Genomic DNA, 27,229 nt, shown 5'->3' on the forward strand with positions numbered 1-27,229 from the left:
CTGATTTCCACATCATATCGAAAAAGTATCTGAGAAAAAAACATATTTATCTTCCCTTGAGTTCATATATATAGTTTCACGGTTCAATAGATCCTTACCAAAGAAGGCAGCTATCACAAACTGATTAAGTTTACATGTTTTGACACTATTAATCCTTGCAACTATACTGTAAACAAATAAAACTCTGGATTTAAGGCCTGCTATGGGAATGTCACATATCTATGACATTATATGTTTGATTTCAGTTCCAGTGTTTCTATAAGGCAATTCTTTTGTGTTGTTTTGTGGCTTACCACACCTGAACAGCTCAGTGTAATAGTAGTTTTTCAATATGATGCAGGAGAAAAATAATAAGAGGCTTTTACCAAGAGCAGAGGATTGGAGATGGAAGGGAAGGGAAGGAAAAGTAAAGGTTTTTAAAGCCATTCCCAAATGAAGTGGTCCAAAAAAAAATCAATTTGTAATTATCTGCCAACAAAAATCTAAAGGCTTTTCTTTGATAAGGGTGGTAATACACAGGGCTGTAATGTGAATTATTTCAAAGAATAAAAGACTTATTGTCTTCATGACCTATATAGCTTTTAGTAAGCTTTCACTCAAAATTACATTTTATACAGCTCATGAATGGCTTTCCCTTCCTCTTATAAAAGTGGGGGATGGGTTATTCCATTTGGTAAGCTTTCAAGCTTAAACGAGATTCAGGTTTCTTCCTATTTTGATACCATTCTGCCCTTCTGAAAATAAGGCTTTGCTGAAAAGATGGCACTTTGGCAAAACAGAAAGCTGGCCTTTCAGATAAGATTTTGAAAAAATGGGTAAGTTGAAAAATGGATGTTTCTGCAGAAATTCAACTTCTTAAGAATTTTTTAGTAAAAGGAAAATGGCCAATTTTCAGAATATGACAAAACAAATTACAGTATAAAATTTAAAAAAAATAGATGAACAAGGAACTGAACACTGAGCAACAACATCAACAACAAAAAATGCATGGTCTGCAGACACTCAATAAGGACAAAATCATTTAGATAGCATATCTGATACAATGTGTGAATTTTGAGGCTATTTCAGGTTTTCATATTGGACCTTCAATTATTCCAGTAACAAACAATTACTCAGAGTTTGTACTGATGGTCTCAGATCACTTCATATGCCAATAGCAATATTCCTGAAACTGAGCAGAGATATCTATTCTCCAGCAGATACATAAAAGTCTTGTCCTTCTTTTAAGCAGTCGAGGTCTTCTGATGAGAGTCCCATGTGCACTGACAATTCCTTGTGATCAAAGCAGTTTTAGATAAGAACAAATATAAACTCAATATTCTAAGTATTTTTTATCTTTAAAAAAATGCATTTCTATTTCCCCCTTCCACTTAAAATGTATCTTTCTTCACCATGACCAAATGAAAAGTTATCTACCAAAATTCTACAGTATGGAGTTCTCCAAGCTCTCTGTACTTGGTTGTTTGTTTGCAGACATTTCATTACCCAACTAGGTAACATTGTCAGTGCAACTGAGTGTGGGGTTTGCTGCACATTTGTATGAGTAGGAACCACCAAGGAGAAAACTACCCTGCCAGTTTTGATGGGGGTGTAATTTAATCCTTGGTGGTTCCTTGATTAGAGTATTTTTTTTTCTGCCTCATTGTTTGGTGCCAATCCCTGCTTATCTGAATGTTGGCTGCTGGAGAGGATGTGTTCTAGTCTTTTTGTTTCCTTCCTAGGCTTTTTATTGTATCTTTTGCATGGTCTGTAAATGTAGTTTATCTCTATGTGTCTATTGATGGCTGATTTGTTTGAATGCCAAGCTTCCAGGAATTCCCTAGCACTTTTGACTTGGTTTTGGAAAACATCTTAAGCAAACCAAAAGACCCAGGAGCCCAAGAAGAAATAACAGGGGTTATCTACAGCTAGTCCTCATTTAGTGACTGCCTCATTTAGCAACCATTTGTAGTTTCGATGGCGATGAAAAAGTAACTTTATAACCAATCCTCACATTTACAATCTTTGCAGGTCTGCAAAGGAAAGCTGAAGAAAGGTCATAAGCACAGTTATGGTTTCATTTAGCAACTGCTTCGCTTAATGACTAAGTTGCAGGTCCCAATTGTGGTAGTTAAATGAGAACTACCTGTACAACATATAATGCAAGAACTGTAACAGACACTATGTAGGAAAGACAGGCAGAAGACTAGCAGAATGCGTTCATGAACACCAACTAGCTGTCAGACAGGACGAAAACTCCTTAATCTCACAACACATGGACAGACACTACCACTCTTAACTGGGAAACTATTAGCATCTTTGACCAAGCCAAATCACATAAATTCATTGCTTGTTTCTATGTGCTTTTCCACATTGTTTAGTGGCTATAAAGTTTTGTGATTAGTTTTTGATTCTTTCCTTTTTACTGCATGGATTCCAGCATTTATTTGTTTGTCTGTCTATATCTACAGTATCTATCTAACCCTTCCCACTCTTAACAAACTCCGGATGGCAAATAACAGAACAGAAACAATAACATTTAGACAAACAGGAGTACAAAATCAATTAAAACAATCATATTATTATATTTCCTATGATAAGGGGCCCAGAATCAACTAAGGGCTGAAAGCACAGTTTATTAGCAAGATATATTGCTATATATGATTAATTTTGATGTTTGATTTTATATTAATTTTTTTAAAGTGTATAAGCGGGAAAATATATTAATATAAGTTGCCAAGTTTTTATATCTCTGTTGTGTGCAGTAATCCTTGTGACAGTGATACCTTTTCCAATTATTCTTTCAACTGTCCTCGTCCTTTTGCTATAAAAAAAGTTGGGATTACTAAACAACTGTAGTTGTTCAGAAACAAGAAAACAGCAGAATGGTAACACTCAATTCACCAAAGTAGCCAATTCATTCTATGGTATTTTTCAGCTACTTCTTTTTATTATTATTATATTTCAGCCATTGTGATACTAGTTTAAGAGATTTAAAAAAAAAAAGAAATATCTTAAAAGTTTTTTGTAAGCTTAACTGTGTGCCTGACAACATTTGACTCCTGATTACTTCATGCCTTATTAATAAAGGATACAGAAAAAGCAAGCAAACTCTCGCCAATCCTTGGAGTTATTAGCTGAACAGTTCCACTTGTGTTTCTTTCATACTGGGCCTTTAAATATAGTGTATATAAATCCTATATGTATAAATTATGCACATCTTACAAGCACTTCTTGAGGACCCTACAAACATTGTCCTCTAAAGGCAAATTATATGAACTCTCATTAAGCGGTATCAGTGATGGATGCAGCAAACAGCTTTAGGCATTGGGAGCATAATCTATGGTTAGTAAAAACTATTAGTGAAAGGAAAAGCTCATTTACAGCTTTCAGAAATCAGCAGCTATCAGTCTCTCCCATGTAAATGAGCTGAAAGGAGTAGTATTCTGGGATGGAAAACATTCTGCAGAGTGTAAACGGGAATGTATTGCTAATCATTTCTCTCCCTAGTGGGTACTTTAGCTTTGCTATGAATGGTGTGTATAGCTTGAACTGGTTATCTAGTAATAGCACTTCATTCCCTTAGAGACATAGGAAGAAAGGGAGGGGGCATTGATCAATGTCACAACTTAAAATTTACATATAAAAGAACAGCATTATTTCCCCTGCTCATAAACGTTTCAAAAATTGCAACTAGGAATGCAAATTCAGATATCCCCATCTTCTCTAAAAGATTTTGCATATATTAAATTATAGAAAAATCATTCTCACATCACACAAGAAGGACTTACAGTTATTTAGTTAAAATTAGTGCTTTCTGAATAGTGCAAACATAAAACTAAGAAAGGAAGAAAGGCAACAGTAGTTTTAGGAGGGAAATGTTACAAAATATTTAAAATTCCACTTCTATTTATGTAGGTTCTGATTCAAGATTCATAATAAGTTTTCTAAAATAAGGGAACTAGAAGAATTTAAATGTTCTCATTACATACATTCCTACATTTATTTAACCCTTAACTGTTAAGTCTGCACTAGTATGACCCTTTTTATGTTGATTTCTATATTGCTTTTTTCTTTTTTATAAAATGCTTTGAGTTATGCACTTTCCAGAAGTATTGTGTAATCTAAAAATGTAATAAATAAAGTGACTAGAAATGAAGAAACAAATCAAATGTCACCTGTGGAAAACATTACATTCAAACTTTTGCAAACTTTAAATTGAGTAGACAGATGAGGAATAATTTGGGTAAAAGCAAACAAAAATGTCCCTCCCTTGAACAGAAAGGCACAAGAACACAGGAAAGTTGCCAATATTGCTGTTACATATGAATCACCTTTTGTGTAGATGTTCCTCTTTGTTTTGTGTAAGATAGGAAATGAGGATGTATTGCATATTGGAAAATGAACAGATTGGTTAAATATATATGAAATCCTGAAACTGCATGATATTATTAGGGCCTACAATCATGTTACCAAACAAATGGAAATAGCTTTGGCTCTGTTGCAGGATAATCTACATGAAAATAGTGACATACTTCAGAACTAAGGACTTTCCTTGTGTGGCATAAACATGTAAGTTTGAGAGTTATTGAATCTGAGAGTGCACTAATAAATAACTTGTATGTTTGCTTGACTTCGAAGAGTATCCATATCATAATATTTAATTATTCACAGTTCTTAAAATGAGGAAGTAGAAGTGACATTGAAGTCATTACTTCAGGTGGACTGCTAGAATGACACCTTCAATTATATCAGCTGCATTCTTTGTTATTCAGTATCCAAAGCACCATACAATTTTTTAATGCTGTTTTATTTTTATCATACTGTACTGTTACTATGTTGGCATTATGTTGGCATTAATACTTAATAAGAGAGCCAGTTTAGTGTAGTGGTTAAGGTAGGGTTTCTCAGCCAGGGTTCCATGGCACCCTAGGGTTCCACGAGAGGTCATTAGGTTGCCTGGGAGATCACAATTTATTTTAAAAATTATTTCAAGTTCAGACAACTTCACATTAAAGAGGTAAGTTTCATTCTTAAACTAAAAATAGTTTAAGAACACTGTTAATGCATATATACAGGCCTACACATGAAACAAATATAATAATTTTGTAACTTCTAGCCTATATAGGTAGTCCTCGCTTAATTACTACAATTGGGACCAGAATTTTGGTTGCTAAGCGAAGTGGTCATTAAGCAAATCTGACCTGATTTTACAACCTTTTTTGCGGTGGCTGTTAAGCAAATCACTGTGGGCATTAAGCAAATCACATAGTTGTTAAGTGAATCATGTGGTTCCCCATTGATTTTGCTTGCCAGAAGCCAGCTGGGAATCACATGACCACATGATGCTGCGATGGTCATAAATGTGAACCGGCTGCCAAGCACCCAAATCATGATCATGTGACCATGGGGACACTGCGATGGTCATAAGTGTGAGAACTGGTCATAAGTTGTTTTTTCTTCGGTTGTAAGTCCAAACCATTACTAAATGAATGGTTGTTAAATGAGGATTACCTGTATTTGAGCTTGAATGTGCAGAGGTTTATTTCAAGGGTTCCTCCAGGGTCAAAAGGTTGAGAAAGGCTGAGTTAAGGCATCAGGGTAGAAACTGGGAGACTGTGAGTTCCAGTCCCACTTAGGCATGAAGCCAGCTGGGTGGCTGGGTTCCTTGGGCCAGTCACTCTCTCTCAGACCTAGGAAGGAGGCAATGGCAAACCACTTCTGAAAAACCTTGCCAAGAAAACTGCAGGGACTAGTGCAGACAGTCACCACAAGTCAACACTGACTTGAAGGCACAAAAAAAAAACCTGTTACTATGTTGGCATTTATACTGTTTATCTTTTAATATTTTTTTTAATTATTGAATTCTTCAGCATTCAGAAAACAGTGATCAAGAAGTACAGTGAATAATAAATCTACAAATAATTATATAACCTGTTTCAAACCCTAAAAAGAAGAAAAATTACATCAGTAAAACTCCCAATTCCAAATGAAGAATAGAAAATGAGTGAGGTTTCCCTCAAAAGGTAAATATTGAAATCAACAAGTAGGTAATGTCAGTATTTTCTGAACAACTTCTATTTTAGGTAATGGTTTATACTAACCATGAAGAATAATGACATATATTTCCCATCAGGTTTTCTCATATGCCTGAAAATTTAACAATAGAAAGATATATCTTAGTGAACAAAAAAGGAACCATATATCCTATTTCCAGTGTTCCAAGACATAACTTTGATCAATCAAAATATCAGTTTCTGCCTCCTGTGATCTAAAAGAGCTCCTTTGTAAATTGACTACCTCCTGTTACATTACCCACAGGATTATAGCATGAGCAGCCACCAGAAATTCATGGATTACATCTCTGGAACATCTCTTGATTTTTTTTAATAGGAAAAACAATGTCTGAAGGTTGTTCGCCTGTAGGTAAAGGTAAAGGTTTCCCTTGATGTAAAGTCCAGTCGTGTCCGACTCTAGGGGGTGGTGCTCATCTCCGTTTCTAAGCCTTAGAGCCGGCATTGTCCGTAGACACTTCCGAAGCATGTGGCCAGCATGACGACACAGAACGCCGTTACCTTCTCGCCGAAGCGGTACCTATTGATCTACTCACATTGGCATGTTTTCGAACTGCTAGGTTGGCAGGAGCTGGGACTAGCAACGGGAGCTCACTCCGCCGCGCGGTTTCGAACCGCCGACCTTCCGATCGGCAGCTCAGCGGTTTAACCCACAGCGCCACCGCGTCCCTTGTTCGCCTGTACAAGTATTGAATTTACCAAAGCTGACATAAGTATTGAATATACAAGAGCTGACATAAGCTTCCAGGGTTTTTCTTCAATATCAAATAGCTACCTACATCAGCAGAGCTTTGCAAACACCTGATAACTTCTCTCTTTGTAAGGATTAACCTCAAAAGCCACTCAATACCCATATAACTAGTTTTTTCCTATATAACATGCATTTTTTTTTGACAGGCAATGTTAATGATGACTAGTATCTGTATCTGGACCCATATGTGCTTATAATAAAAATATTTCCACAAACTGATAAACACAATTTCAACTGAGGATGATTCCAAAACCGTATGTCTTAATGTATTTCCCAAAATTCCATGAAAAGTTTATTTTGCTGTTTGCTGCCTAATATCTTAAGCATCTTGAAGCTGTTGTTGTTTATTTGTTTAGTCGCTTCCGACTCTTCGTGACTTCATGGACCAGCCCATGCCAGAGCTTCCTGTCAGTCGTCAACACCCCCAGCTCCCCCAGGGACGAGTCCGTCACCTCTAGAATATCATCCATCCACCTTGCCCTTAGTTGGCCCCTCTTCCTTTTGCCCTCCACTCTCCCTAGCATCAGCATCTTCTCCAGGGTGTCCTGTCTTCTCATTATGTGGCCAACATATTTCAGTTTTGCCTTTAATATCATTCCCTCAAGGGAGCAGTCTGGCTTTATTTCCTGGAGGATGGACTGGTCTGATCTTCTTGCAGTCCAAGGCACTCTCAGAATTTTCCTCCAACACCACAGTTCCAAAACATCGATCTTCCTTCTCTCAGCCTTCCTTATGGTCCAGCTCTCGCAGCCATATGTTACTACGGGGAACACCATTGCTTTAACTATGCGGACCTTTGTTGTCAGTGTGAGGTCTCTGCTCTTAACTATTTTATCGAGATTGGTCATTGCTCTTCTCACAAGGATTAAGCGTCTTCTGATTTCCTGACTGCAGTCAGCATCTGCAGTAATCTTTGCACCTAGAAATACAAAGTCTTTCACGGCTTCTACATTTTCTCCCTCTATTTGCCAGTTATCAATCAAGCTGGTTGCCATAATCTTGGTGTTTTTGAGGTTTAGCTGCAAGCCAGCTTTTGCACTTTCTTCTCTCACCTTCATCATAAGGCTCCTCAGTTCCTCTTCGCTTTCAGCCATCAAAGTGGTATCATCATCAATGAAGCTGACCATTACATAAATCCAGCTCAAGGCAGGCAGAATATGCATATTTTTAAAAAACTATGTCTTCAAGACATTGGGAAGGATATTAAACTCCAACATGATGCAATTTTCTACTGTTGGTTAACCCTAGCAATATATTTGGAGAGCTGGCCCACTCCACCATGTGTTATTCTAAACATTCCATGTACTTTTAATGTAGTTTCATAATAACAGAGAATTGAAAAAGAGCATTTATGCCATGCAGTCCAACTTCCTGCTCAGTACAGGAATCCAGATTAAAGCATCATGGTAAAGGCAATATATCTTATTCTTAGACATTCTTCTTTCTGGTTCTGCTCAAACTGCTCCTGCTCCTAAGAATTTTTTTCCTAGTTACACAAATCTGGTTTCCTGTAACTTAAGATATTATTACATGTTCTAAACCTTGAGATGAAAGAGAAGTCTGATCATCATCTGTGTGACACTTCTGTCTTTTAGCAACTGTTTTGCACTATTGACTCAAATCCAATCTGTAAACAAACAGGGCTAATTCTTGAATTGTAGCAGTTGCTAAATTCTTTTGGATATGGCTTCCTATGAATTTCAGCAACTGCTGTGATTCAAGAACTAGCCCTATGTATAAGAACAATGTTCAAATCCTCTTGTGTCTTGTTTGTCTTCCTTCCCTACGTAACAGATTACCTGGCTCTCTTTTGAAAGGGCTGGCTTGTTTTCATCTGTCCCTTGTTTTTGCAACAAATTTGTTATAATGTTGTACTTTTACTGACATGTGAGAACCAGCTCTCACAATTATACCCTTCAATTGCTCTATTCCAATCAGGACAATCACTCTGCCAGATCTTGGAGATACCTACAAAATCATCATTGCCTTCCTGTACTAGGAGTTCAAGGTTAACTTGTTTATTTCCTATAGCATGGGAATTAAGATATAAACAACTAAGGATATGAATCTTACAAGTCAGTGGTCTTCCTGAGTTTTTATTGAATGGTTTAATAGACTATTTTTATAAGTGTCTCATTTATTCCCGCAAGTACACATCCATATCTTTGTTCTAGGCCCCACCTCCAATCCTCACAGAATTCACTTTGAAGCCCTCCTGATCAAGTTCATCATGCTTCAGTCAAACACATTCTTCCCAGTCTTTGTCAGTTCTAATCCATCCTATGCCAGTAGTCCATCATCCAGTAACACAGATCACACTCCCAGAATATAATCTCTCCCACCAAGGGTGTTTCTAGTTATTTGTTTGCAATATTCTGACCCAGGGTCTAGAAAAATGAAATGAGAACACTAGCTGAGCCCCCAAGTTCTTCCACTTTTTTTTATGACTTTGAAGTTTGAGGTGATGCAATTGTAGGTATTCTTAATTACATCATAGTCAAAATGGTGGAAGTATTGCTCTAATGCAAGGGCTGGGGGTTGCATCACAATGTAGCTTTGGCCATTTTGCCTTCTTTGACAGTTCGCCCATGATGGACATTGCTTCATGAGCTATATACAAGAAGTCTGTTATCCAGCAAAGTGATGCAGGTACTCCATTGTTTAGAAGCAAGGTGTTCCTTCCTTTTGTAATTTTGTTATAGTCTCTTCACTCAAACTTTCAACAAAGTGAACTGTTTATAGTTCTTTTAAATAGATCTGTTTCCATTGAAAAATGAAATTCAGTTGTTTTCACTGTACAAAAAATAACCACTGCCTTTTTTTGGCAAAGCTTAACTGGATTGTTGACAAGGTATGGCCATAATGCAAAAGAAATAACAGGATCTGTAATATAATATCGCCAATTAAAAGCCATTTTAAGTAGCAATGGTCAAGAGAAAGGGCAAAGTCCACTAGGTTTTTTTTAACATGCAATTTTTATCAAGAATAGTAGGATGGTTTCCATCATCATCATGAGTTTACCCACATATTTTATTGCGTATGTCTAAGTATTGCACCTTTTAACATCCTTTAAAAAAATACGATACCTAAAAAAGTATGAACCTTGGAATGTACAGAACAGTTAAAATTTATGAATACACATTACTTAAAAAGATCTCATCACTTCCATGAACTACATATGCATCACCATAAGGTGCATAAAACCCTCTTTTCATAGACCAAGAGATGTTCTATTCTCATAGAAACCTTATTCCATCCATGTTAAGATGTCAGAGGCTGGAACTCCAGAACTGATTAAAACAAACAAGAGAGGCTCCTTGCTATTTTATGAGCAACCTTCTAAATTTCTTACCAGGCTTTGAAGGCTGCAGAGAACTTGGCAATGATGCAAGTGAAGTTGAAATGTTGGGTTATTTTATGAATTTTATGAATTGTTACAAGAATTAGTGAAAAATTGTACCATTCTAAATCAACTAAGTGCGGCCAAATTTAAGCAGTGAAATTTGTGGGGAAGGGGGAGGTTTATGAGGTGCATAAAATTGGGACTAAGGGAAGCATGTGGCAAGGTGATCATGGTTTATGTTACCCCTAATTTAGGGGTAACGTGAAGTCTGAACTAGGATCTCTGTCCTATTCTAACTAGCCATGGTTGGAAGCAATGGAATGTTCATGGTTTCCATCTTGGCTTGTTAGAACTAGAATACATCCCAGTTCAAATTCTGCCAAATAGGAATGATGGAACTGCACAGCATCTGTTGAACATGCTTGCACTGTCAGATTGTTGTGTTTTACTATTGACTATGGCACAAGTTGCTTTAATTTATATTAAACTTGATTGGCCACAAAGGAATCATCAGTATGAACCAGGAATTCAGGCACAGGCTCAAGAGGATGGTTGTGCAAATCTTTTGAAAGAGGTGCTTTGTGGTGTGCAGAAATGACGGTTAAGCATATATGCAGAACTATGTCTGTTTCCAGACACACACAGCTGCTTCATAAGTTGCTCCCAACCTTCTCCATGTGCATGTACATGTCCTTCAAAAAGGCTGTGCTGCTTTGATGATTTAGAAGCCAGACATTAACATATGATGTGGCCCCAAGGAATTTTATTGAGATTGTCTGTCCATCCAGGATTTTATATTTCTATTTTATACTGCACTTGTTTGTATGATTGTAATCTCTTGTTATTTTAACTGAATTGTAAACCACCCAGAGTCACTTGGTAAGATGGCCAGTGAAGAAATGTGAGAAAGAAAGAAAGAAAGAAAGAAAGAAAGAAAGAAATGTAATTAAAATCTAATATAATGTGAGCACAGGAGAAAAAAAACTCATTCTATGGAAAAAATGAGCAGGATAGATAGAATTAATAGTGATGAAGCATAAAGAAGGAAGGATCAGAAAAACTGTACTGATAAGTAATGGAAAAAGCTTTCCTGGCTTGTCATAAATAATGACAAAAGTGCCACCATGACAGGCAGCAAAAGAAAGGAGAAAAGACACAGAACCTAATAACTGCATGAATATGATGGGATAGCTGAGTACAGAAAAAACAGAACGTAACAGAGAGGCAGAGCTACAATCGTATGGAAACAAAAAAGAAAAAAGCTGTTACAAGGAAATGGGAAACTAAGGAAATACTTAAGATAGGCAAATGCCAGAAAAAAAGTACTAAATTCATGACACAACATGGAAGAGATGATATGCTCATTAAAAAGCATCTGGAGGCAGATTAGCAAAACATTAAACTAAAAAAAATCATGTAGGTCATGCCTAAATAACAGAGGAGAGATGTAAGTTCAGAGAATGTACTTCTGAATTAAGAAGATCAAAATATTAAGGTAACAAACCACAACGTAAGTTCTAATCTTCTGTAGAACATTATTTGTTTTAAATAAATATAAAACCAGCTCAGTTTTTCTGTTTAAGAAATTGCACACTATTTTTCCGTTAAAGTAATTGCCATGAAGTGTCCTTGTTATGGGAGCAGGGGTCCAGGATTTATTTTGTCTCCCTTCAAGCTACAAACTGTGTTCCGATGTCACTAACCACCATTCTGCTTGAAAAGTTCAACTCCCAAAGAAAGATGTCAGGGAGGTCCACCCAATTAAATCAGAAATGACCTGACAATAAGACTGTATTTTACAACTTCAGCTTCAAGCGTTGTATACTGAGTTTTTTCTTGTTGGACTGTAACCTACACAAAAGCATGTCAAGTGATGGGATGAAATACTGTCAATCTATTGCACATGGAAACCTGTTTATATGCTCTCATTTTTCACAGTGAAGATAATTCAACAGGGTTTGCTTAAAACAATGTATGATCTCTTTACTGTAGTGTTATTGTTTATCAAAATCAAATACTAAAAAGGAAGAAAATGCTTTCAAGCATAGAAGTGTATTTTTAAGATTCCCAGATTCTTTCCAAACATTTCAAAAGAGCCAATAACATAAATTATGAGATGCCCTATTTGTTTATTTTTATTGCCAAGTTTGGAAACTGATAAAGCAAAATACAGCTGACTGGACAAACCCAGGTTTCAGTTCTCCCAAAGAAACAAGAATTTGCTGTTTTAAGCTAAGGCAACAGGTAAAAGATGCGTGGTTAATTGTAAAATAGATACAGGATCAAATCTTTGGTCTCCTATAATTAAAAAAAAAAATCTGAACACATTTCATAGTGTGCCTTCATGCCATAGTATTTCACTTTTAATAGAAAGTTCCCTTCAGCAAAGGATCGTTACCTTGTCGTGGTGCTGGAGCTTGAGCACCTCAATGATGCCATGAGCTAAACCGTGAAGGGCCACCCAAGACGGGAAGGTCATGACAGAGAGGTCAGACTAAATGCGATCCCTGGGGAAGGTAATGGCAACCCACCCCAGTATTCTTGCCGTGAAAACTAAATGGATCAGTACAACCAGAGATATGTCGGTATACCATCGGAAGATGAGACCCCCAGGTCGGAAGATGGTCAAAATGCTACTGGGGAGGAACAGAGGATGAGCTCAACTAGCCCCAGACGTGATGACGCAGCTAGCTCAAAGCCGAAAGGACGGCTAGCGGCCGACGGTGCTGGTGGTGAACGGCGAATCCGATGTTCTAAGGATCAACACACCATCGGAACCTGGAATGTAAGATCTATGAGCCAGGGCAAATTGGATGTGGTTATTGGTGAGATGTCAAGATTAAAGATAGACATTCTGGGCGTCAGTGAACTGAAATGGACTGGAATGGGCCACTTCACATCAAACGACCACCAGATCTACTACTGCGGACAAGAGGACCACAGAAGAAATGGAGTAGCCTTCATAATTAATAGTAAAGTGGCTAAAGCAGTGCTTGGATACAACCCAAAAAATGATAGAATGATCTCAATTCGAATTCAGGGCAAGCCATCTAACATCACAGTGATCCAAATATACGCCCCAACCACAAATGCTGAAGAAGCTGAAGTAGAGCAGTTCTATGAGGATCTGCAGCACCTACTGGACAACACGCCTAAAAGAGATGTTATTTTCATCACAGGAGACTGGAATGCTAAGGTGGGCAGTCAAATGACACCTCGAATTACAGGTAAGTATGGCCTGGGAGAACAAAACGAAGCAGGACATAGGCTGATAGAATTTTGCCAAGACAATTCACTCTGCATAACAAACACTCTCTTCCAACAACCTAAGAGACGGCTTTATACATGGACTTCACCAGATGGACAACACCGAAATCAGATTGATTACATCCTTTGCAGCCAAAGGTGGCGGACATCTGTACAGTCGGTAAAAACAAGGCCTGGAGCTGACTGTAGTTCAGATCACGAACTTCTTCTTGCACAATTTAGGATCAGACTCAAGACATTAGGGAAGACCCACAGATCAGCTAGATATGAGCTCACTAATATTCCTAAGGAATATGCAGTGGAGGTGAGGAATCGATTTAAGGGACTGGACTTAGTAGATAGGGTCCCGGAAGAACTCTGGACAGAAGTTGGCAGCATTGTTCAGGAGGCGGCAACAAAATACATCCCAAAGAAAGAGAAAACCAAGAAGGCAAAATGGCTGTCTGCTGAGACACTAGAAGTAGCCCAAGAAAGAAGGAAAGCAAAAGGCAACAGTGATAGGGGGAGATATGCCCAATTAAATGCAAAATTCCAGAGGTTAGCCAGAAGAGATAAGGAATTATTTTTAAACAAGCAATGCGCAGAAGTGGAAGAAGACAATAGAATAGGAAGGACAAGAGACCTCTTCCAGAAAATTAGAAACATCGGAGGTAAATTCCAGGCAAAAATGGGTATGATCAAAAACAAAGATGGCAAGGACCTAACAGAAGAAGAAGAGATCAAGAAAAGGTGGCAAGAATATACAGAAAACCTGTATAGGAAGGATAACAATATCGGGGATAGCTTTGACAGTGTGGTCGGTGAGCTAGAGCCAGACATCCTGAAGAGTGAGGTTGAGTGGGCCTTAAGAAGCATTGCTAATAACAAGGCAGCAGGAGACGACGGCATCCCAGCTGAACTGTTCAAAATCTTGCAAGATGATGCTGTCAAGGTAATGCATGCTATATGCCAGCAAATTTGGAAAACACAAGAATGGCCATCAGACTGGAAAAAATCAACTTATATCCCCATACCAAAAAAGGGAAACACTAAAGAATGTTCAAACTATCGAACAGTGGCACTCATTTCACATGCCAGTAAGGTAATGCTCAAGATCCTGCAAGGTAGACTTCAGCAGTTCATGGAGCGAGAATTGCCAGACGTACAAGCTGGGTTTAGAAAAGGCAGAGGAACTAGAGACCAAATTGCCAATATCCGCTGGATAATGGAAAAAGCCAGGGAGTTTCAGAAAAACATCTATTTCTGTTTTATTGACTATTCTAAAGCCTTTGACTGTGTGGACCATAACAAATTGTGGCAAGTTCTTAGTGGTATGGGGATACCAAGTCATCTTGTATGCCTCCTGAAGAATCTGTATAACGACCAAGTAGCAACAGTAAGAACAGACCACGGAACAACAGACTGGTTTAAGATTGGGAAAGGAGTACGGCAGGGCTGTATACTCTCACCCTACCTATTCAACTTGTATGCAGAACACATCATGCGACAAGCTGGCCTTGAGGAATCCAAGGCTGGAGTTAAAATCTCTGGAAGAAACATTAACAATCTCAGATATGCAGATGATACCACTTTGATGGCTGAAAGTGAAGAGGAACTGAGGAGCCTTATGATGAAGGTGAAAGAAGAAAGTGCAAAAGCTGGCTTGCAGCTAAACCTCAAAAAAACCAAGATTATGGCAACCAGCTTGATTGATAACTGGCAAATAGAGGGAGAAAATGTAGAAGCAGTGAAAGACTTTATATTCCTAGGTGCGAAGATGACTGCAGATGCTGACTGCAGTCAGGAAATCAGAAGACGCTTAATCCTTGGAAGAAGAGCAATGACAAATCTCGATAAAATAGTTAAGAGCAGAGACATCACACTGACAACAAAGGCCCGCATAGTTAAAGCAATGGTGTTCCCTGTAGTAACATATGGCTGCGAGAGCTGGACCATAAGGAAGGCTGAGCGAAGGAAGATCGATGCTTTTGAACTGTGGTGTTGGAGGAAAATTCTGAGAGTGCCTTGGACTGCAAGAAGATCCAACCAGTCCATCCTCCAGGAAATAAAGCCAGACTGCTCACTTGAGGGAATGATATTAAAGGCAAAACTGAAATACTTTGGCCACATCATGAGAAGACAGGACACCCTGGAGAAGATGCTGATGCTAGGGAGAGTGGAAGGCAAAAGGAAGAGGGGCCGACCAAGGGCAAGATGGATGGATGATATTCTAGAGGTGACGGACTCGTCCCTGGGGGAGCTGGGGGTGTTGACGACCGACAGGAAGCTCTGGCGTGGGCTGGTCCATGAAGTCACGAAGAGTCGGAAGCGACTAAACGAATAAACAACAACAACAGAAAGTTCCACTTCTCAATTAAGGTTTTAAAGATAGTGTTAGAATAATAAGTAAGTGTTGCATTACTGAATGTATGTAATTAAAGCTTTTCTTGACTTTATTTTTCTTAAAGAGAAATTAAGAAATATTCTATATATTTAAAATGTTCCTTTATACAAAAAGGAAGTAGTATCCTTTTTTTATTCTGAAATTACAGTGAATGCTTAAAATGGTAATTCTTCCTCAAATCATTAAAACATAAAATGGATGAAAGTGGTGCCAAAGCTTCCAGAATAATTCAGGAAAAAAACAATCAACCCTCTTTCATAGTCCATCCAGCCTTGAAGAACTACTAAAAGCTATGTAAGAAGCACATTAAGTTTATATAAAAGCAAAGTACAATCCTCAAACTCAATTACTGTAGCAATTATCAGAATTACAGATGAGCTAAGATACCTCAGTATGGGATTTTTATTGCAAAATCACCTTACTTAATTCACACATCGACACAAGCCGAGAGTCCAAGAATCAGCTACAATTTCACACTCTTTCTGTGTCTTGCTTCTTATCCCCAAGGAACATTCATGTGGAATGTAATGTCACTAGACGACCTTCTAGAAACACTTCTGTTTAGCCTACAACAAACTTCCTATTAAATGTTTCTGTTATTAAAGAGCTAACAGGTGAACCAAATAAAATTTCTGAGATCCTATTATTTATTTGCACCACCCAATCCCAAAAGGCTCTAGGCAGCTAACAATCTCATAATAAAATAAAACTTCAAGTAAAAAAAGACACAGGAATAAAAAAGTCAAAAAATAAAATCAGAAAATTACAGCAAAATTACTTGCAATCCTACTTCTAATCAAAGCATCACCTCCTCCTGTGTTGTGTGCTAGACAAAAAAGGTGGGTCTTAACAGACATCTCTGCGACATATAAATAACTGTAAAGGACTTTTTTCAGCATATGTAATACATATGTAAATAGCTAGTTTAATTAAATTATTTTGCTTTCTATCTGTATTAATAAAATTTATAAAGGATTCCATTTATAAGAGGGATTCCAGTTTAAGAGTGGTTTTGCATGTGTTATAAGTGAAATGGCTACGGTCTTTTCACAAAATTATATTAACAAATATACAAATATTAAAACAAAAATGGGACAAATTTGTATTATATCTGTATATGACCCCCATCCAGCATTTTTCAGTTTGAACAAAATGATGGTGACAACCAGCATTTTCTAGTAATTCTCTGAGAGGTCCAAATGTCTTCCTTTTTTCCTCTTCCTATGAATTTTTTTTCTTATTGATACTTAAGCAATAAGATAACACAGCAGTTTTGCTCAAAATATTCCATTATTTCTAAGAGCTTTGTAGATCCAGCTTTGGATTCGGCTATCTTCTCAGTAGGGATAAGCTGCATTTAATTTTGTTTTCCAGAGTCCTATTTCTGTAGATGTTGAATGTGGCTTCTTCACTCCAAGGCATCATATTATCATCCTGATTACATAACACAGAGAGGATTTCGTTGAGGATTGAACAAAAAGAAGATTCAAGCTGTATCAGGAATGTAAAAAGGAAGAAACAGGAAGAATGCAAGAACTCTCTCTGTGTGTATATATATATAAATGACAGAAAAAGACCAACCCACCCAAATAGGAGTGCTGAACTTTAGCTCCTACTTAGGCATCATCATCTTTTCCACTGCATACTAGAATGAAGTCATTTGAAGCAGTACCTTCTTTGGTTTAAATCTGACATGGCTTCTTCCCCTCTTTCCACAGCTTAATGGACACCTTGCTTTGCATTTCTGATCCTCAGTACTAGGTGACAGCTAGTTATTGATGCAGTTGGTATTCCTGCTAATTCCCAACATATCTCTCACACTACCTTGTAAATCAGTATAATAATTAACATAATAAGTATGCTTGCACAACACTATAATGCAACCCAAGCAAACACACTTTTAGGTGTGTTTTGTAATACATCATTTCAGAAAGTTATTGTATATCGTTCTGTACACTAAGTATCTTATTGTGATATATAGCAGTTCCAAACAGAGGACAGCCTTTTTTAACCTGGTCTCTTTCCTCATGCTGGTTCTGAATTTCTACAAATCTCTGAATACATTGAAAGGCACTTGATTGGGGAAGGGTGGCATAGCATGAAGAGAGTCTTCCTATATTGTTTGCCTGAACATTAATGAACTTCCCTGTCTACAGTATCTCTAAGCAAGATGGCTGGTGCAGTACAAGAGTACAGTAAAAAGGCTGCATTTGATTTGGAATTATGTTGCCAAACTTCCACATATCAGACCTTTTTTCCTGTGCAGGGCTAGTATTATAGCAAGGCAATTTCCTAATTTTAACCACTGTACTAGCATATTTTGCATTGTCTGAGTAATTTATAGCATTTTCTTATGCTAAGTAAGAGTAAAGCTGTTGTTTTTACAAACTAAGATGAAGGATAAATTTTCCAGAAAATTGAAGTCTATCTTAAGCTTTTCTACCTAGTCTATATTATTATGCCAACAGGTTTGCTCCTGCAGTTTTCAATTTATAGAGTTTATGATTTACAAAAAAAACCCCTTCATTTATAAAGAAATCAGAGACAAAGAATTTAAAAATGTTGAAGTAATTGCAGGCAGGTACAAAAGCACACTTAGAACAACCAAGATCAGCATCAAGAGAGTTACTAAGTTTAGAACCAAGTTCCTAAGCCTATTATATTTGTTTTCTTCCAGCTGTTAAATAATCATCAAATTCCTGTGTGGGTAGGAATCTCATCAAACTGAAATGTGGGCATCTCTTTCCTTCAACAAGCAGAGTAGCTGCATACAGACAGTGATTTGTGGGAGATATAGAACAACTGATGTAGAAGGAGAACAACTGTGTGGTCTTAGATGCTAACAACCATGAACATATGAGGTTATATGAGCTCACTTATCTTTCTGATAGTATCTTCAGATCAGGTGTGATCTAAGACCTCTTATTTATTTATTATTTCTTTAAAAAAATCATAGGCTAACCAACTCATCAAACTCTAGGCAGACTAAAGTAAGGTTCCCGTTATCATACCCAAAAGGCCACTTATTCACAATCAGAAAACCTCCCTATCAAATGCTCAGTAGAGGAGGACTACTGCCACTGTTCTTCTAAAGAACAAGTGTGGGGGCAGGCAAGCTGTTTCATTCAGAGTGAAGGATCTGTCATCCTTTGAGCTCCTATCCTGAGGGTAGGTGCCTGGAGTCCTCATCCACTTCTGTAAGTGACCTGCTTCATTAAGAAGAATTAATTTTTTAGCTATCTGCCCAGAAGACAAAATTTTTCCAAATGCTGCCTCCCACCTTTCAGATCCCACCTCGTATTTTTTATATAAGCAAAAAAAAAAGTGCAAAATATTTTAACCTATCTCTCTAGGCTGCCAATTTCAAGTGATGTGTATGTTGCATACCCATATTATGCATGCATTTGGGGTAATAGCTAACTTATGATGATGTAGAAAAGGATGGGCCACACCCAGCCCTTCTCTCAGTCCCCTTCCACCCCAATCAGAGACTAACAAGATTATCCACAGAATTTCAGTGAATAAGAGCTGTGCAATTTTTCATAGAATTTTAGCAGGAAATTAAGATAACACAAAGTGTGTTTAAAAAACCAAAATCTGCCCCAGACTTTTCCACAGCTATCACCATTCTACTCTAATGCCCCCTGTAGTCCTTGGCTTCCAGATTTCTTTAAAAAAAAAATGAGCTGACCTTGGTCACAAAAGGGTCACTTGTTATTGATGCAGAAGATAAGAGTAAAGACAGATGTTGTATTTTGTGATGCTGTGCAGATGGAAAACAAAGGTGTTTTCTTGCAATACAGATAACATGTGATTTTTAAAAGAAAGAGATGGCTTGCAGGTACACAAAGGAGAACAAAATAAGATTGAAGAAATCTGGATTTTTTGCATTTCCATATTGATTATAATACTGCAGGGAACATCAGACAGAGCACCATAATAAGTACAGGGGAACAAAGAGATAACTTATACAGAGCAGCAATCAGCTACTGTGCATTTAGATGGAAATGAAACATTTCACAAAAGTTGAAAATCCTTTGATTAAAAAAATGCTTTATATCAACAGTAAGTAGAATCAACTTCATATTAGAGTCTGCAGTTTGTGAAACTAGCCTTTTTTGGTCTTCTGAATTAATAGAAATGTTTTGGTTATTTTTTAAAGAACTTTATTTTATTGATAATGAACCTAACACATCTTTGATCTTTGCTTTGATCACAGGCCTAATTTGGAATTAATCAATGGCAGAATAAAGGGAAGAAAACACAGATGGTAATTGTAAGAGAAATAAAAGTGAATATCTTATTAACAGAGAAGACATAGGTCCAAATTGCATGGAATGAAACTAGCAGGGAAAATATGAAAAGGAAAGAGAGAAATTGGTTGATATTTGGCAATGAGCTGACAGTTGTGTATGTGTGTGGTAAGTGCATGATTTGATTCACAACAGCAGACTGGCTTCATTGAAGTTAGTAGCCTCAACATGCAATAATCAATGTCACCTTGGATTGGAGACCCCAAGGGAATACTACTATGGTAGGCTAGACTAGAAGTCAAATTACATCTGAAAGAAGGCTGTGGCAAACCATTTCCATATTGTTGCCAAGAAAACAACATGAGTGTGTCCATAGAGTCATCAGGAATTGAGTTGAATTCAAGGGGGGGATTTACCTTTACCCTTTAACATGCTATAATCCTAAATAGGGTTGGGACCAGCAAGCCAGAGTGGCTCCCCCTCTTCCTTGGCTTAAAGAAGAAGGGTACTCCTGGAACAAGGCAACCAAAGAAGTGCAATTAGTGTAGCATATACTACAGAACGCTGAGGAAGAATGGCTGCCTGATCATTTTTTAAAAACTACTTAGATCATCCCCTTCCCCCTCTCTATAAATGATATTGTAAAATAAAGATGCTGGAAGTTAAAACATTGGCGCAGAGTTGCTCAAGACCTCCAGCCTTCTATATTTTTTAAGAGCACCTATGTTCTGTACCAACTCTATTCTGCAAAGTACCTCTGTGCAGCAGCTTCTCTAAGACAATTCTCAAGCGCTGGAGAGTCAGTGGTGAAACTTCATACTTGTTTACATCTATCACTGGTACTCGTTGACATTTCCCAAATACTCCATCTGGAGAAGGAAGGGAGAAAAGGGGGAGGTAAACAGGAAAAGAAATCATGTTATTCTATGTTACCTCTAATACATCAAGAAATCTGTATTATCCTTTACAATGTATCCTGATTCCATGAAATGCAAGATAAACTGTTGGGCATTTCTATCATCACTCTTCCATTCCTTTCTATCTATATCCCCTTTCTAAGCAATGTGAGAGGAAAGAAATAAAATAAATATTCCTTGTGAAAACCAGAAGCAAAGGAAACACCAATGTTCATTTTGAGAAGTAGTAATTTTTTTCCTCTCTCTCCTTTTAATACAGAAAACTCTGGAGTGGTAAATGAATGTTGAATCAATAATAGGCAGCCAAAGCTAGCTTACTGTAGTACCATCTAATGAATGCAATAAAAGGGAGCTGCTCACACAACAATGAGATATTAATGAAACCTAATTTATTTAGCTCCATTCCATTTGTCTAAAATGACAGACTCTTCTCATCAAACTCTTTTCATATCACACCTTCTAATTAATTTAGGTCCTAATTAGTCTTTATTTAGAGAATTGTTCATTTCAAGACAAGCTTCCTGTGTGGGAAGAAGATAGGCAGTGGAGGAGAGTTCAAACATGAAATTACCTTTCTCCCATACAAAAAACAAATTTAGAATCTAGGTGTTTATAACACCCTCTGACCATCTGCAGCCCTAGGCTCTAAAAAAAAAAGGAAAGAGAGATGCATTTATTGTTGTTCTCTCCTGTATACAGTGATCCAAAGAAAAACCATTCAAATGCAACAAGTTTAATTAGCATGCTGTTCTTTGTATAGCATGTTTTAATTTAGTAATTACTGAAGATATTGCATTTATAATCAAAAGGGACAGTGCAATTTGACTAGCAGAACCTAATATTAAGAATTAATTTACAAGTATCTTTTTCTTTGGGATTTCAACAACATGAAAGAATAAAAAAAAACCTGTTCTCACAATGCAAGCAATACATCTGTAATTTATAAAATCCAGAAGTAATTACACTGATATAAACCTATATAATATAGGTCTATATCAGCGTAATTACTTCTGCATTTTAAGACTGGAATAAATTATTAACCTAAAATTGTTGGGAGGCAAATTAAGATAAAGAACATCACAAACGTTCATACCATATTGCTGAAGCACAGTGTCAGCAAAGTTAGCCCCCACTTAATCTGTTTTATCAAGAACAAAGGAGTTCCTCAAAGAAAATCAAAAATCTTGCCATGCCATATATTTTGTATTTGGTTTCATACTCTTCTTCCTAGCTGTTCCCTAAACCTTTCACCTGGCTGTCCCTACCAGAACAAAACAATTCTTTAATATTTCAAACTACAGTATTAATTGTATATCAGTGATAACACAGAATATCCACCAAGCTGAGGCAATGTGATACAAATATGCCCACTTTATGGATCCAAAAGCCTTCTCTTATATTTAGAATTGATCAATCAGGCGGCAACTCTGAATCAGACAAAATGTAATTATCTGAATATTTCAACCTAAAATGTTTTACAACTACTTTACAGATTTTGAATTATATTACAGAGGATTAGTAAAAAGGGGGGGGTCTGAAATATTTAACTTTTAAACTTTTATCTTTATGGTTTGTTAGTCACTCTAATAATTGCATTGTTTAATTAAACAATGCATTCTTCTAGGGTGCAGAACAAACTTGACTGAAGAGCTGTTCAGAATTTTGAAGCTGTACCTATCAGAACCTCCTTGGTGAGAAACCAAGCCCTCTATAGGGAAGACAATCAAAGAGGAGGGGGAGGAAGAATGGGAGATGCACTACAGCTGTCTCTGGATAACACAATGTTTGACAAAAACAGAACAAAACCCAAACTATTTTGTAGAACGTCGCTGTGATTAAATCTAATTCGACTTGAGAGTTCATCCTTTTCACATAAGACAGCATTGCTTTCATACATCTTCTTTCCAGATACAAAGTCCAACATGGGACCCCCTAAGCTTATGGCAATATGTAATGAGGGAAAAGGTGCTCTCAGGTTCAAACCAGCCCCTCCTCTGAGGTCTTCGGTTCTGAGGTAACCCACACCTGGGGGTGAGCAGCAACTGGAAAATTAGGCCCCTTTGCTGCTGCTGCTGCTGCTGCTGCTGCCACCGCCACCCCTTCATTATAAACTGAAAATACTGAACAGTGGAAGAGGGGAGACCTGGGAAAGTACAGAACAATGAGTTTAACATCTAACTTGAATTAGGTATGAGAACAGATGGTCAAGCACTAGGTCTCCCAACATCACGAGGAGGCAACTGAGAATAGGTCAAGTCAGACTTAACTGATCTCCCTTTAGGACGAGAGTGACTAGTTTGATAGACCAAGGGGCCACTATGGATGCAATATAAGTTAATCTCAGTAAAGTTTTCGGCATGATCTCTCATAATTAAAACAGTGATATTTCAAAGGGCCTTAAAGACCTGTCTCTCTGCCCAGGCCTCTGGAGAGGACGACTGACGCCCCTTTCCTCCTTTCTGTTCCCCTCCGGGTTTGTTTTCTTTGCCATTGTTGTTCTTTTGTCTTGTGCTGTTTGTGTGTGTGTGTGTGTGTGTGTGTGTTTGTATTCTTTGTTTTTAAATGTTTTAACAATTGTAAACTGCCCAGAGGTGCTGGGAAGCATATAAATTTATTTGCAAAGGAGATGAATAAAGGAAGGGTACGTTCATGAGGGAAAAGGCGCCCTCAGGTCAAACCGACCCCTCCCTCTGAGGCGTTTCAGTTCTGAGGAAACCCACAACTGGGGGTGAATCATGACTGGAAAATTAGGACTCTCTGCCATTCCCCACCCCAGTTATAAATGGGTTTCTCCCCTCCCCACCAGCCCTTTGGGGAGCCAGGAGAGGACTGAAGGGGACATCCTCACCCCGTGCTGGGCCTGGCTGAAGGGAGAAAGGGAAACCGAACAAAACCTGGGGGAGTCAGTAGCTCAGCCGAGCTGAGACGGGGGCTAGGAGGCTGCTGGTCAACTCCAGGGTTTAACCAAAATTCACCTTCATGAAAGATGCCAAAAGAAGACAAGTCTCCCCACATCCTACACACAGTGAAAGAGAGATAAAATACAAAAAACAAAAAACAAAAACCCCAACCCTCTAATGCAGTCCTAACTACAGCCGAAGAACATGGTTTCCAGCCTTGCCCGAGGCAACCACCTCCTCCAGGGCTCCAGGCAACTTCCTCACAAAAGCCGCCAAAACTCTTCCCGCCCCAAACCTGACAGGACCCTCTCCTTCTCCTTGATTGGCTCCCAGGGGTCAGGTGACCCCCTCTGTGCACAGAGGGCAGGCTTGTGATTTAAAGGGTCAGCAGCTCCCCACTACATCTTATATTTCCTTCTCATACTGATTTGGCTCCATTCTTTAGTAGTCTGATTTTGTAACTACAGGTCGTCCTCACTCAGCAACCACTCATTCAGCAACCATTCAAAGTTACGATGGCGAGACTTACAACCGGTCTGCGAAGTTTCGGCCGTCACAGCATCCCCGCAGTCACATGATCACCATATGCAACCTTCACTGCCAGCTTCCAACAAGCAAAGTCAGCGAGGAAGACAGCAGGAAGATGCAAGTCGCAGTCATGTGATATTGCGCTTAATGATCTTGCGTGATTTGCTTAATGACTGCAACCCAAACTGCCAGGACTGCGGTCATACGTCAGCACAGTCACATGATTTTTGCTTTATGACCGCGTCACTGAGTGATAGAATTGCCAGTCCCAATTACAGTTGTTAACAGAGGACTGGCTTTATTCATTAGAATTCATAAGAGCTAGCTATTTTCCTTTATGCAGTAAAGGAGCTGTTTTAAAATTTGCTTTATTGCTCTTCCCCTGAGAGCTGTTGTTAATTTATAAATAAGGGATGATCCAATAAGGCAGTGTTTTTCAAACTTGGCAACTTTAAGATGTGTGGACTTCTTCAATACTGCTGGCTGGGGAATTCAAGGAGTTGAAGTCCACACATCTTAAAGTTGCCCAGTTTGAAAAACACTGCAATAAGGCATTATTGACTACACCCACCTAATTTTAGCAGCCTAACAATCCCACAGGATAAGAAAACAGTCCTACTAAGAAAACATGAATTCTGGCTCGAAGTGAGATTGGCACTATCACTTAAACCGCCCAGAGTCCCCTTTTCGGGAGAGATGGGCAGTGATAGAAATTTGAAAAATAAATTAAATAAATAAAATAAATAAACCCTTCTAAAGGAGCTTCTCTCTCCCTACAAAGAACCTCATTCCATACTTCAGTATCCAGCATCATCTTTATTTCAAGACTTTGGGCTCCACATGGACCCCACAAGTATTCTTAGAAATTAAAAATCTCATGTTGCTTCCAATACATGGTTTGTTTACAAATGTGCCCATTTACCCAAGTTTACCCATCATGGTTTATGGCTTATCTGCATTATGTGCAAACCAAGTCATGATAATTTAAAAAAACAGGGCTTAATATAATTCAGAAACTCAGTCATACAGTGTAATCCTGTGCAAAATCAAGTCTGACTGGATAGTACTGCGGGGGAAGGGGGATGTTTTTCTTTGTTTTGATTTTTGCAAATACTGTCATTGTAACTGAATATCCAGAGCTGCTTATGGAATATTTTAAAGAGATCCAACTTCTGTGCAAAATGATCTTTCAATTAATCTTTTGCCAGAACCTTTGTTTTTTTCTTAATTACAGGCTGGGTTAGCATAACATGCTATTCTAAAATGTGCAAGGCTAGTTTATGTTTTAGGATGCTGTGCAAACTAATACAATTAGACAATTGTGCTAATTCAAGAAACACAGTAGTTCGTGCTTCAATTAATCATAGGGTAGAGTGCTTGAGCCAACACAGCCATTCTGTTTCAATAAAAGGTGAGAAATTCTGTACTGTACTTAAAGCCATCGGTTTAGGATTACCATATCTGAGCTGCAAAACAATGGTAAGACCACTAGATGGCAGTAAAATGCAAGCATTTTCTAGACTTTCTCTTTGCTGCCATCTAGTGGTCTGGATATTTGCAGTCTGGTAGCCCTACACTTATTACAGTATGTAGTTAATGGAGGAATGAGGCCTCTGGGTATTCAATCCCACTCCCCCTCAACCTGCAAACATGATTTGGAATTATAGAGGAACAGCGATGAGTTGTTAGCAAATGCCTCACAGCCAGCACTATCCTATGTGTATTTTAAATTTAATGCTCTGGTATTTAACAAAAAGAAAGGAAATATTTTCTGGAAGGTCATTGAAAAAAAATTAAAAGTGATCATTCTCCTCAAATTATTTAATGTATTTATTTTTCAAATTTCTAGCACCGCCCATCTCTCCCAAAAAGTGGACTCTTTTTTTTATTCCATTATTATTATTATTATTATTATTATTATTATTCCTCATACTGCCATTGCATTCCAACCTGCTGTAGTTTTAGCTGATTTCACCTAACAATGTTGCAAACTGGTATTTATTTATTTATTTAACCATATTTATAACCAGCCACAACCTCAAAAGATTCTAGTCAGCTGTAATTTGTTGACAAATGTTGCATTCCTCTTAACTGCAAAATGCTTCTGCTCCCAGTAGAAGCTCTAGAAATTTCTCATGAACCAGCCTTCAGACTTCTGGTGAATCATATTCTGTGATATGCTTAGAAGATTTAACCTTTTTTTTTTAATTTGGGATGACTCCCCAGTGAATTTTGCACTTGCTATGTAAGATCCATTGAACCTGCAATTTTGCTTCAATGAAGTGTCACAGAGATGGTACGGGTTTTGTATTAATGCTGAATTCTGATAACAGGAACAGTCAATTCCTCTACATCAAGTTTAACATTTTCTTACCTAGATTATATTCTTATCCACACAAAACCATTAAATTGTTATAAACTGTGATACAGCAATATTCTTTTGATGCTGTTGGTAGTGTAACAGAAGCACCACTTTTCTGAACGGACTATGGAAAAGTTACTGCAGGTTATTGATTAAAAATACAGCTATTTATTTATTCATTTCTGGCATTTCAGTGTCACTCTACTTCAAAATAGCTCCGAGCCCATTTAACTAACAAAACCATTTTGTCCCTAAGCTACCTGAGACTGGGATGTTGTTTTATTAAACATATTTGAACAAGAGCATTAACTGATTATTGTATATTAATTTTCTATCCCGAACATTTATTCTGACAGACACCAGAGCTTTTATATGATCTGAGCAGCGTCAACAGACCTGCCATGAAGTTAAATGGCTTTAGGCTTGTGGTAGCAGAAGGGTACCAGCAAAATATTATCTTATGAAGATGCGC

General features: G+C 37.8%; 1 protein-coding gene across 1 annotated transcript in view; it reads right to left on the minus strand.

Annotated features, from left to right (window-relative positions):
• PTPRN2 (protein tyrosine phosphatase receptor type N2) overlaps positions 1-27,229 on the minus strand; it is a 666,056-nt gene that overhangs the window by 535,974 nt on the left and 102,853 nt on the right. Inside the window, exon 3 of the mRNA XM_063301899.1 lies at positions 20,806-20,919. Coding sequence (XP_063157969.1) covers positions 20,806-20,919 — 114 coding nt within the window. The remainder of the gene's footprint in view (positions 1-20,805; positions 20,920-27,229) is intronic.

This window comes from Candoia aspera, chromosome 4 (assembly GCF_035149785.1).
Source record: "Candoia aspera isolate rCanAsp1 chromosome 4, rCanAsp1.hap2, whole genome shotgun sequence".
NCBI classification, from domain to species: Eukaryota; Metazoa; Chordata; class Lepidosauria; order Squamata; family Boidae; genus Candoia; species Candoia aspera.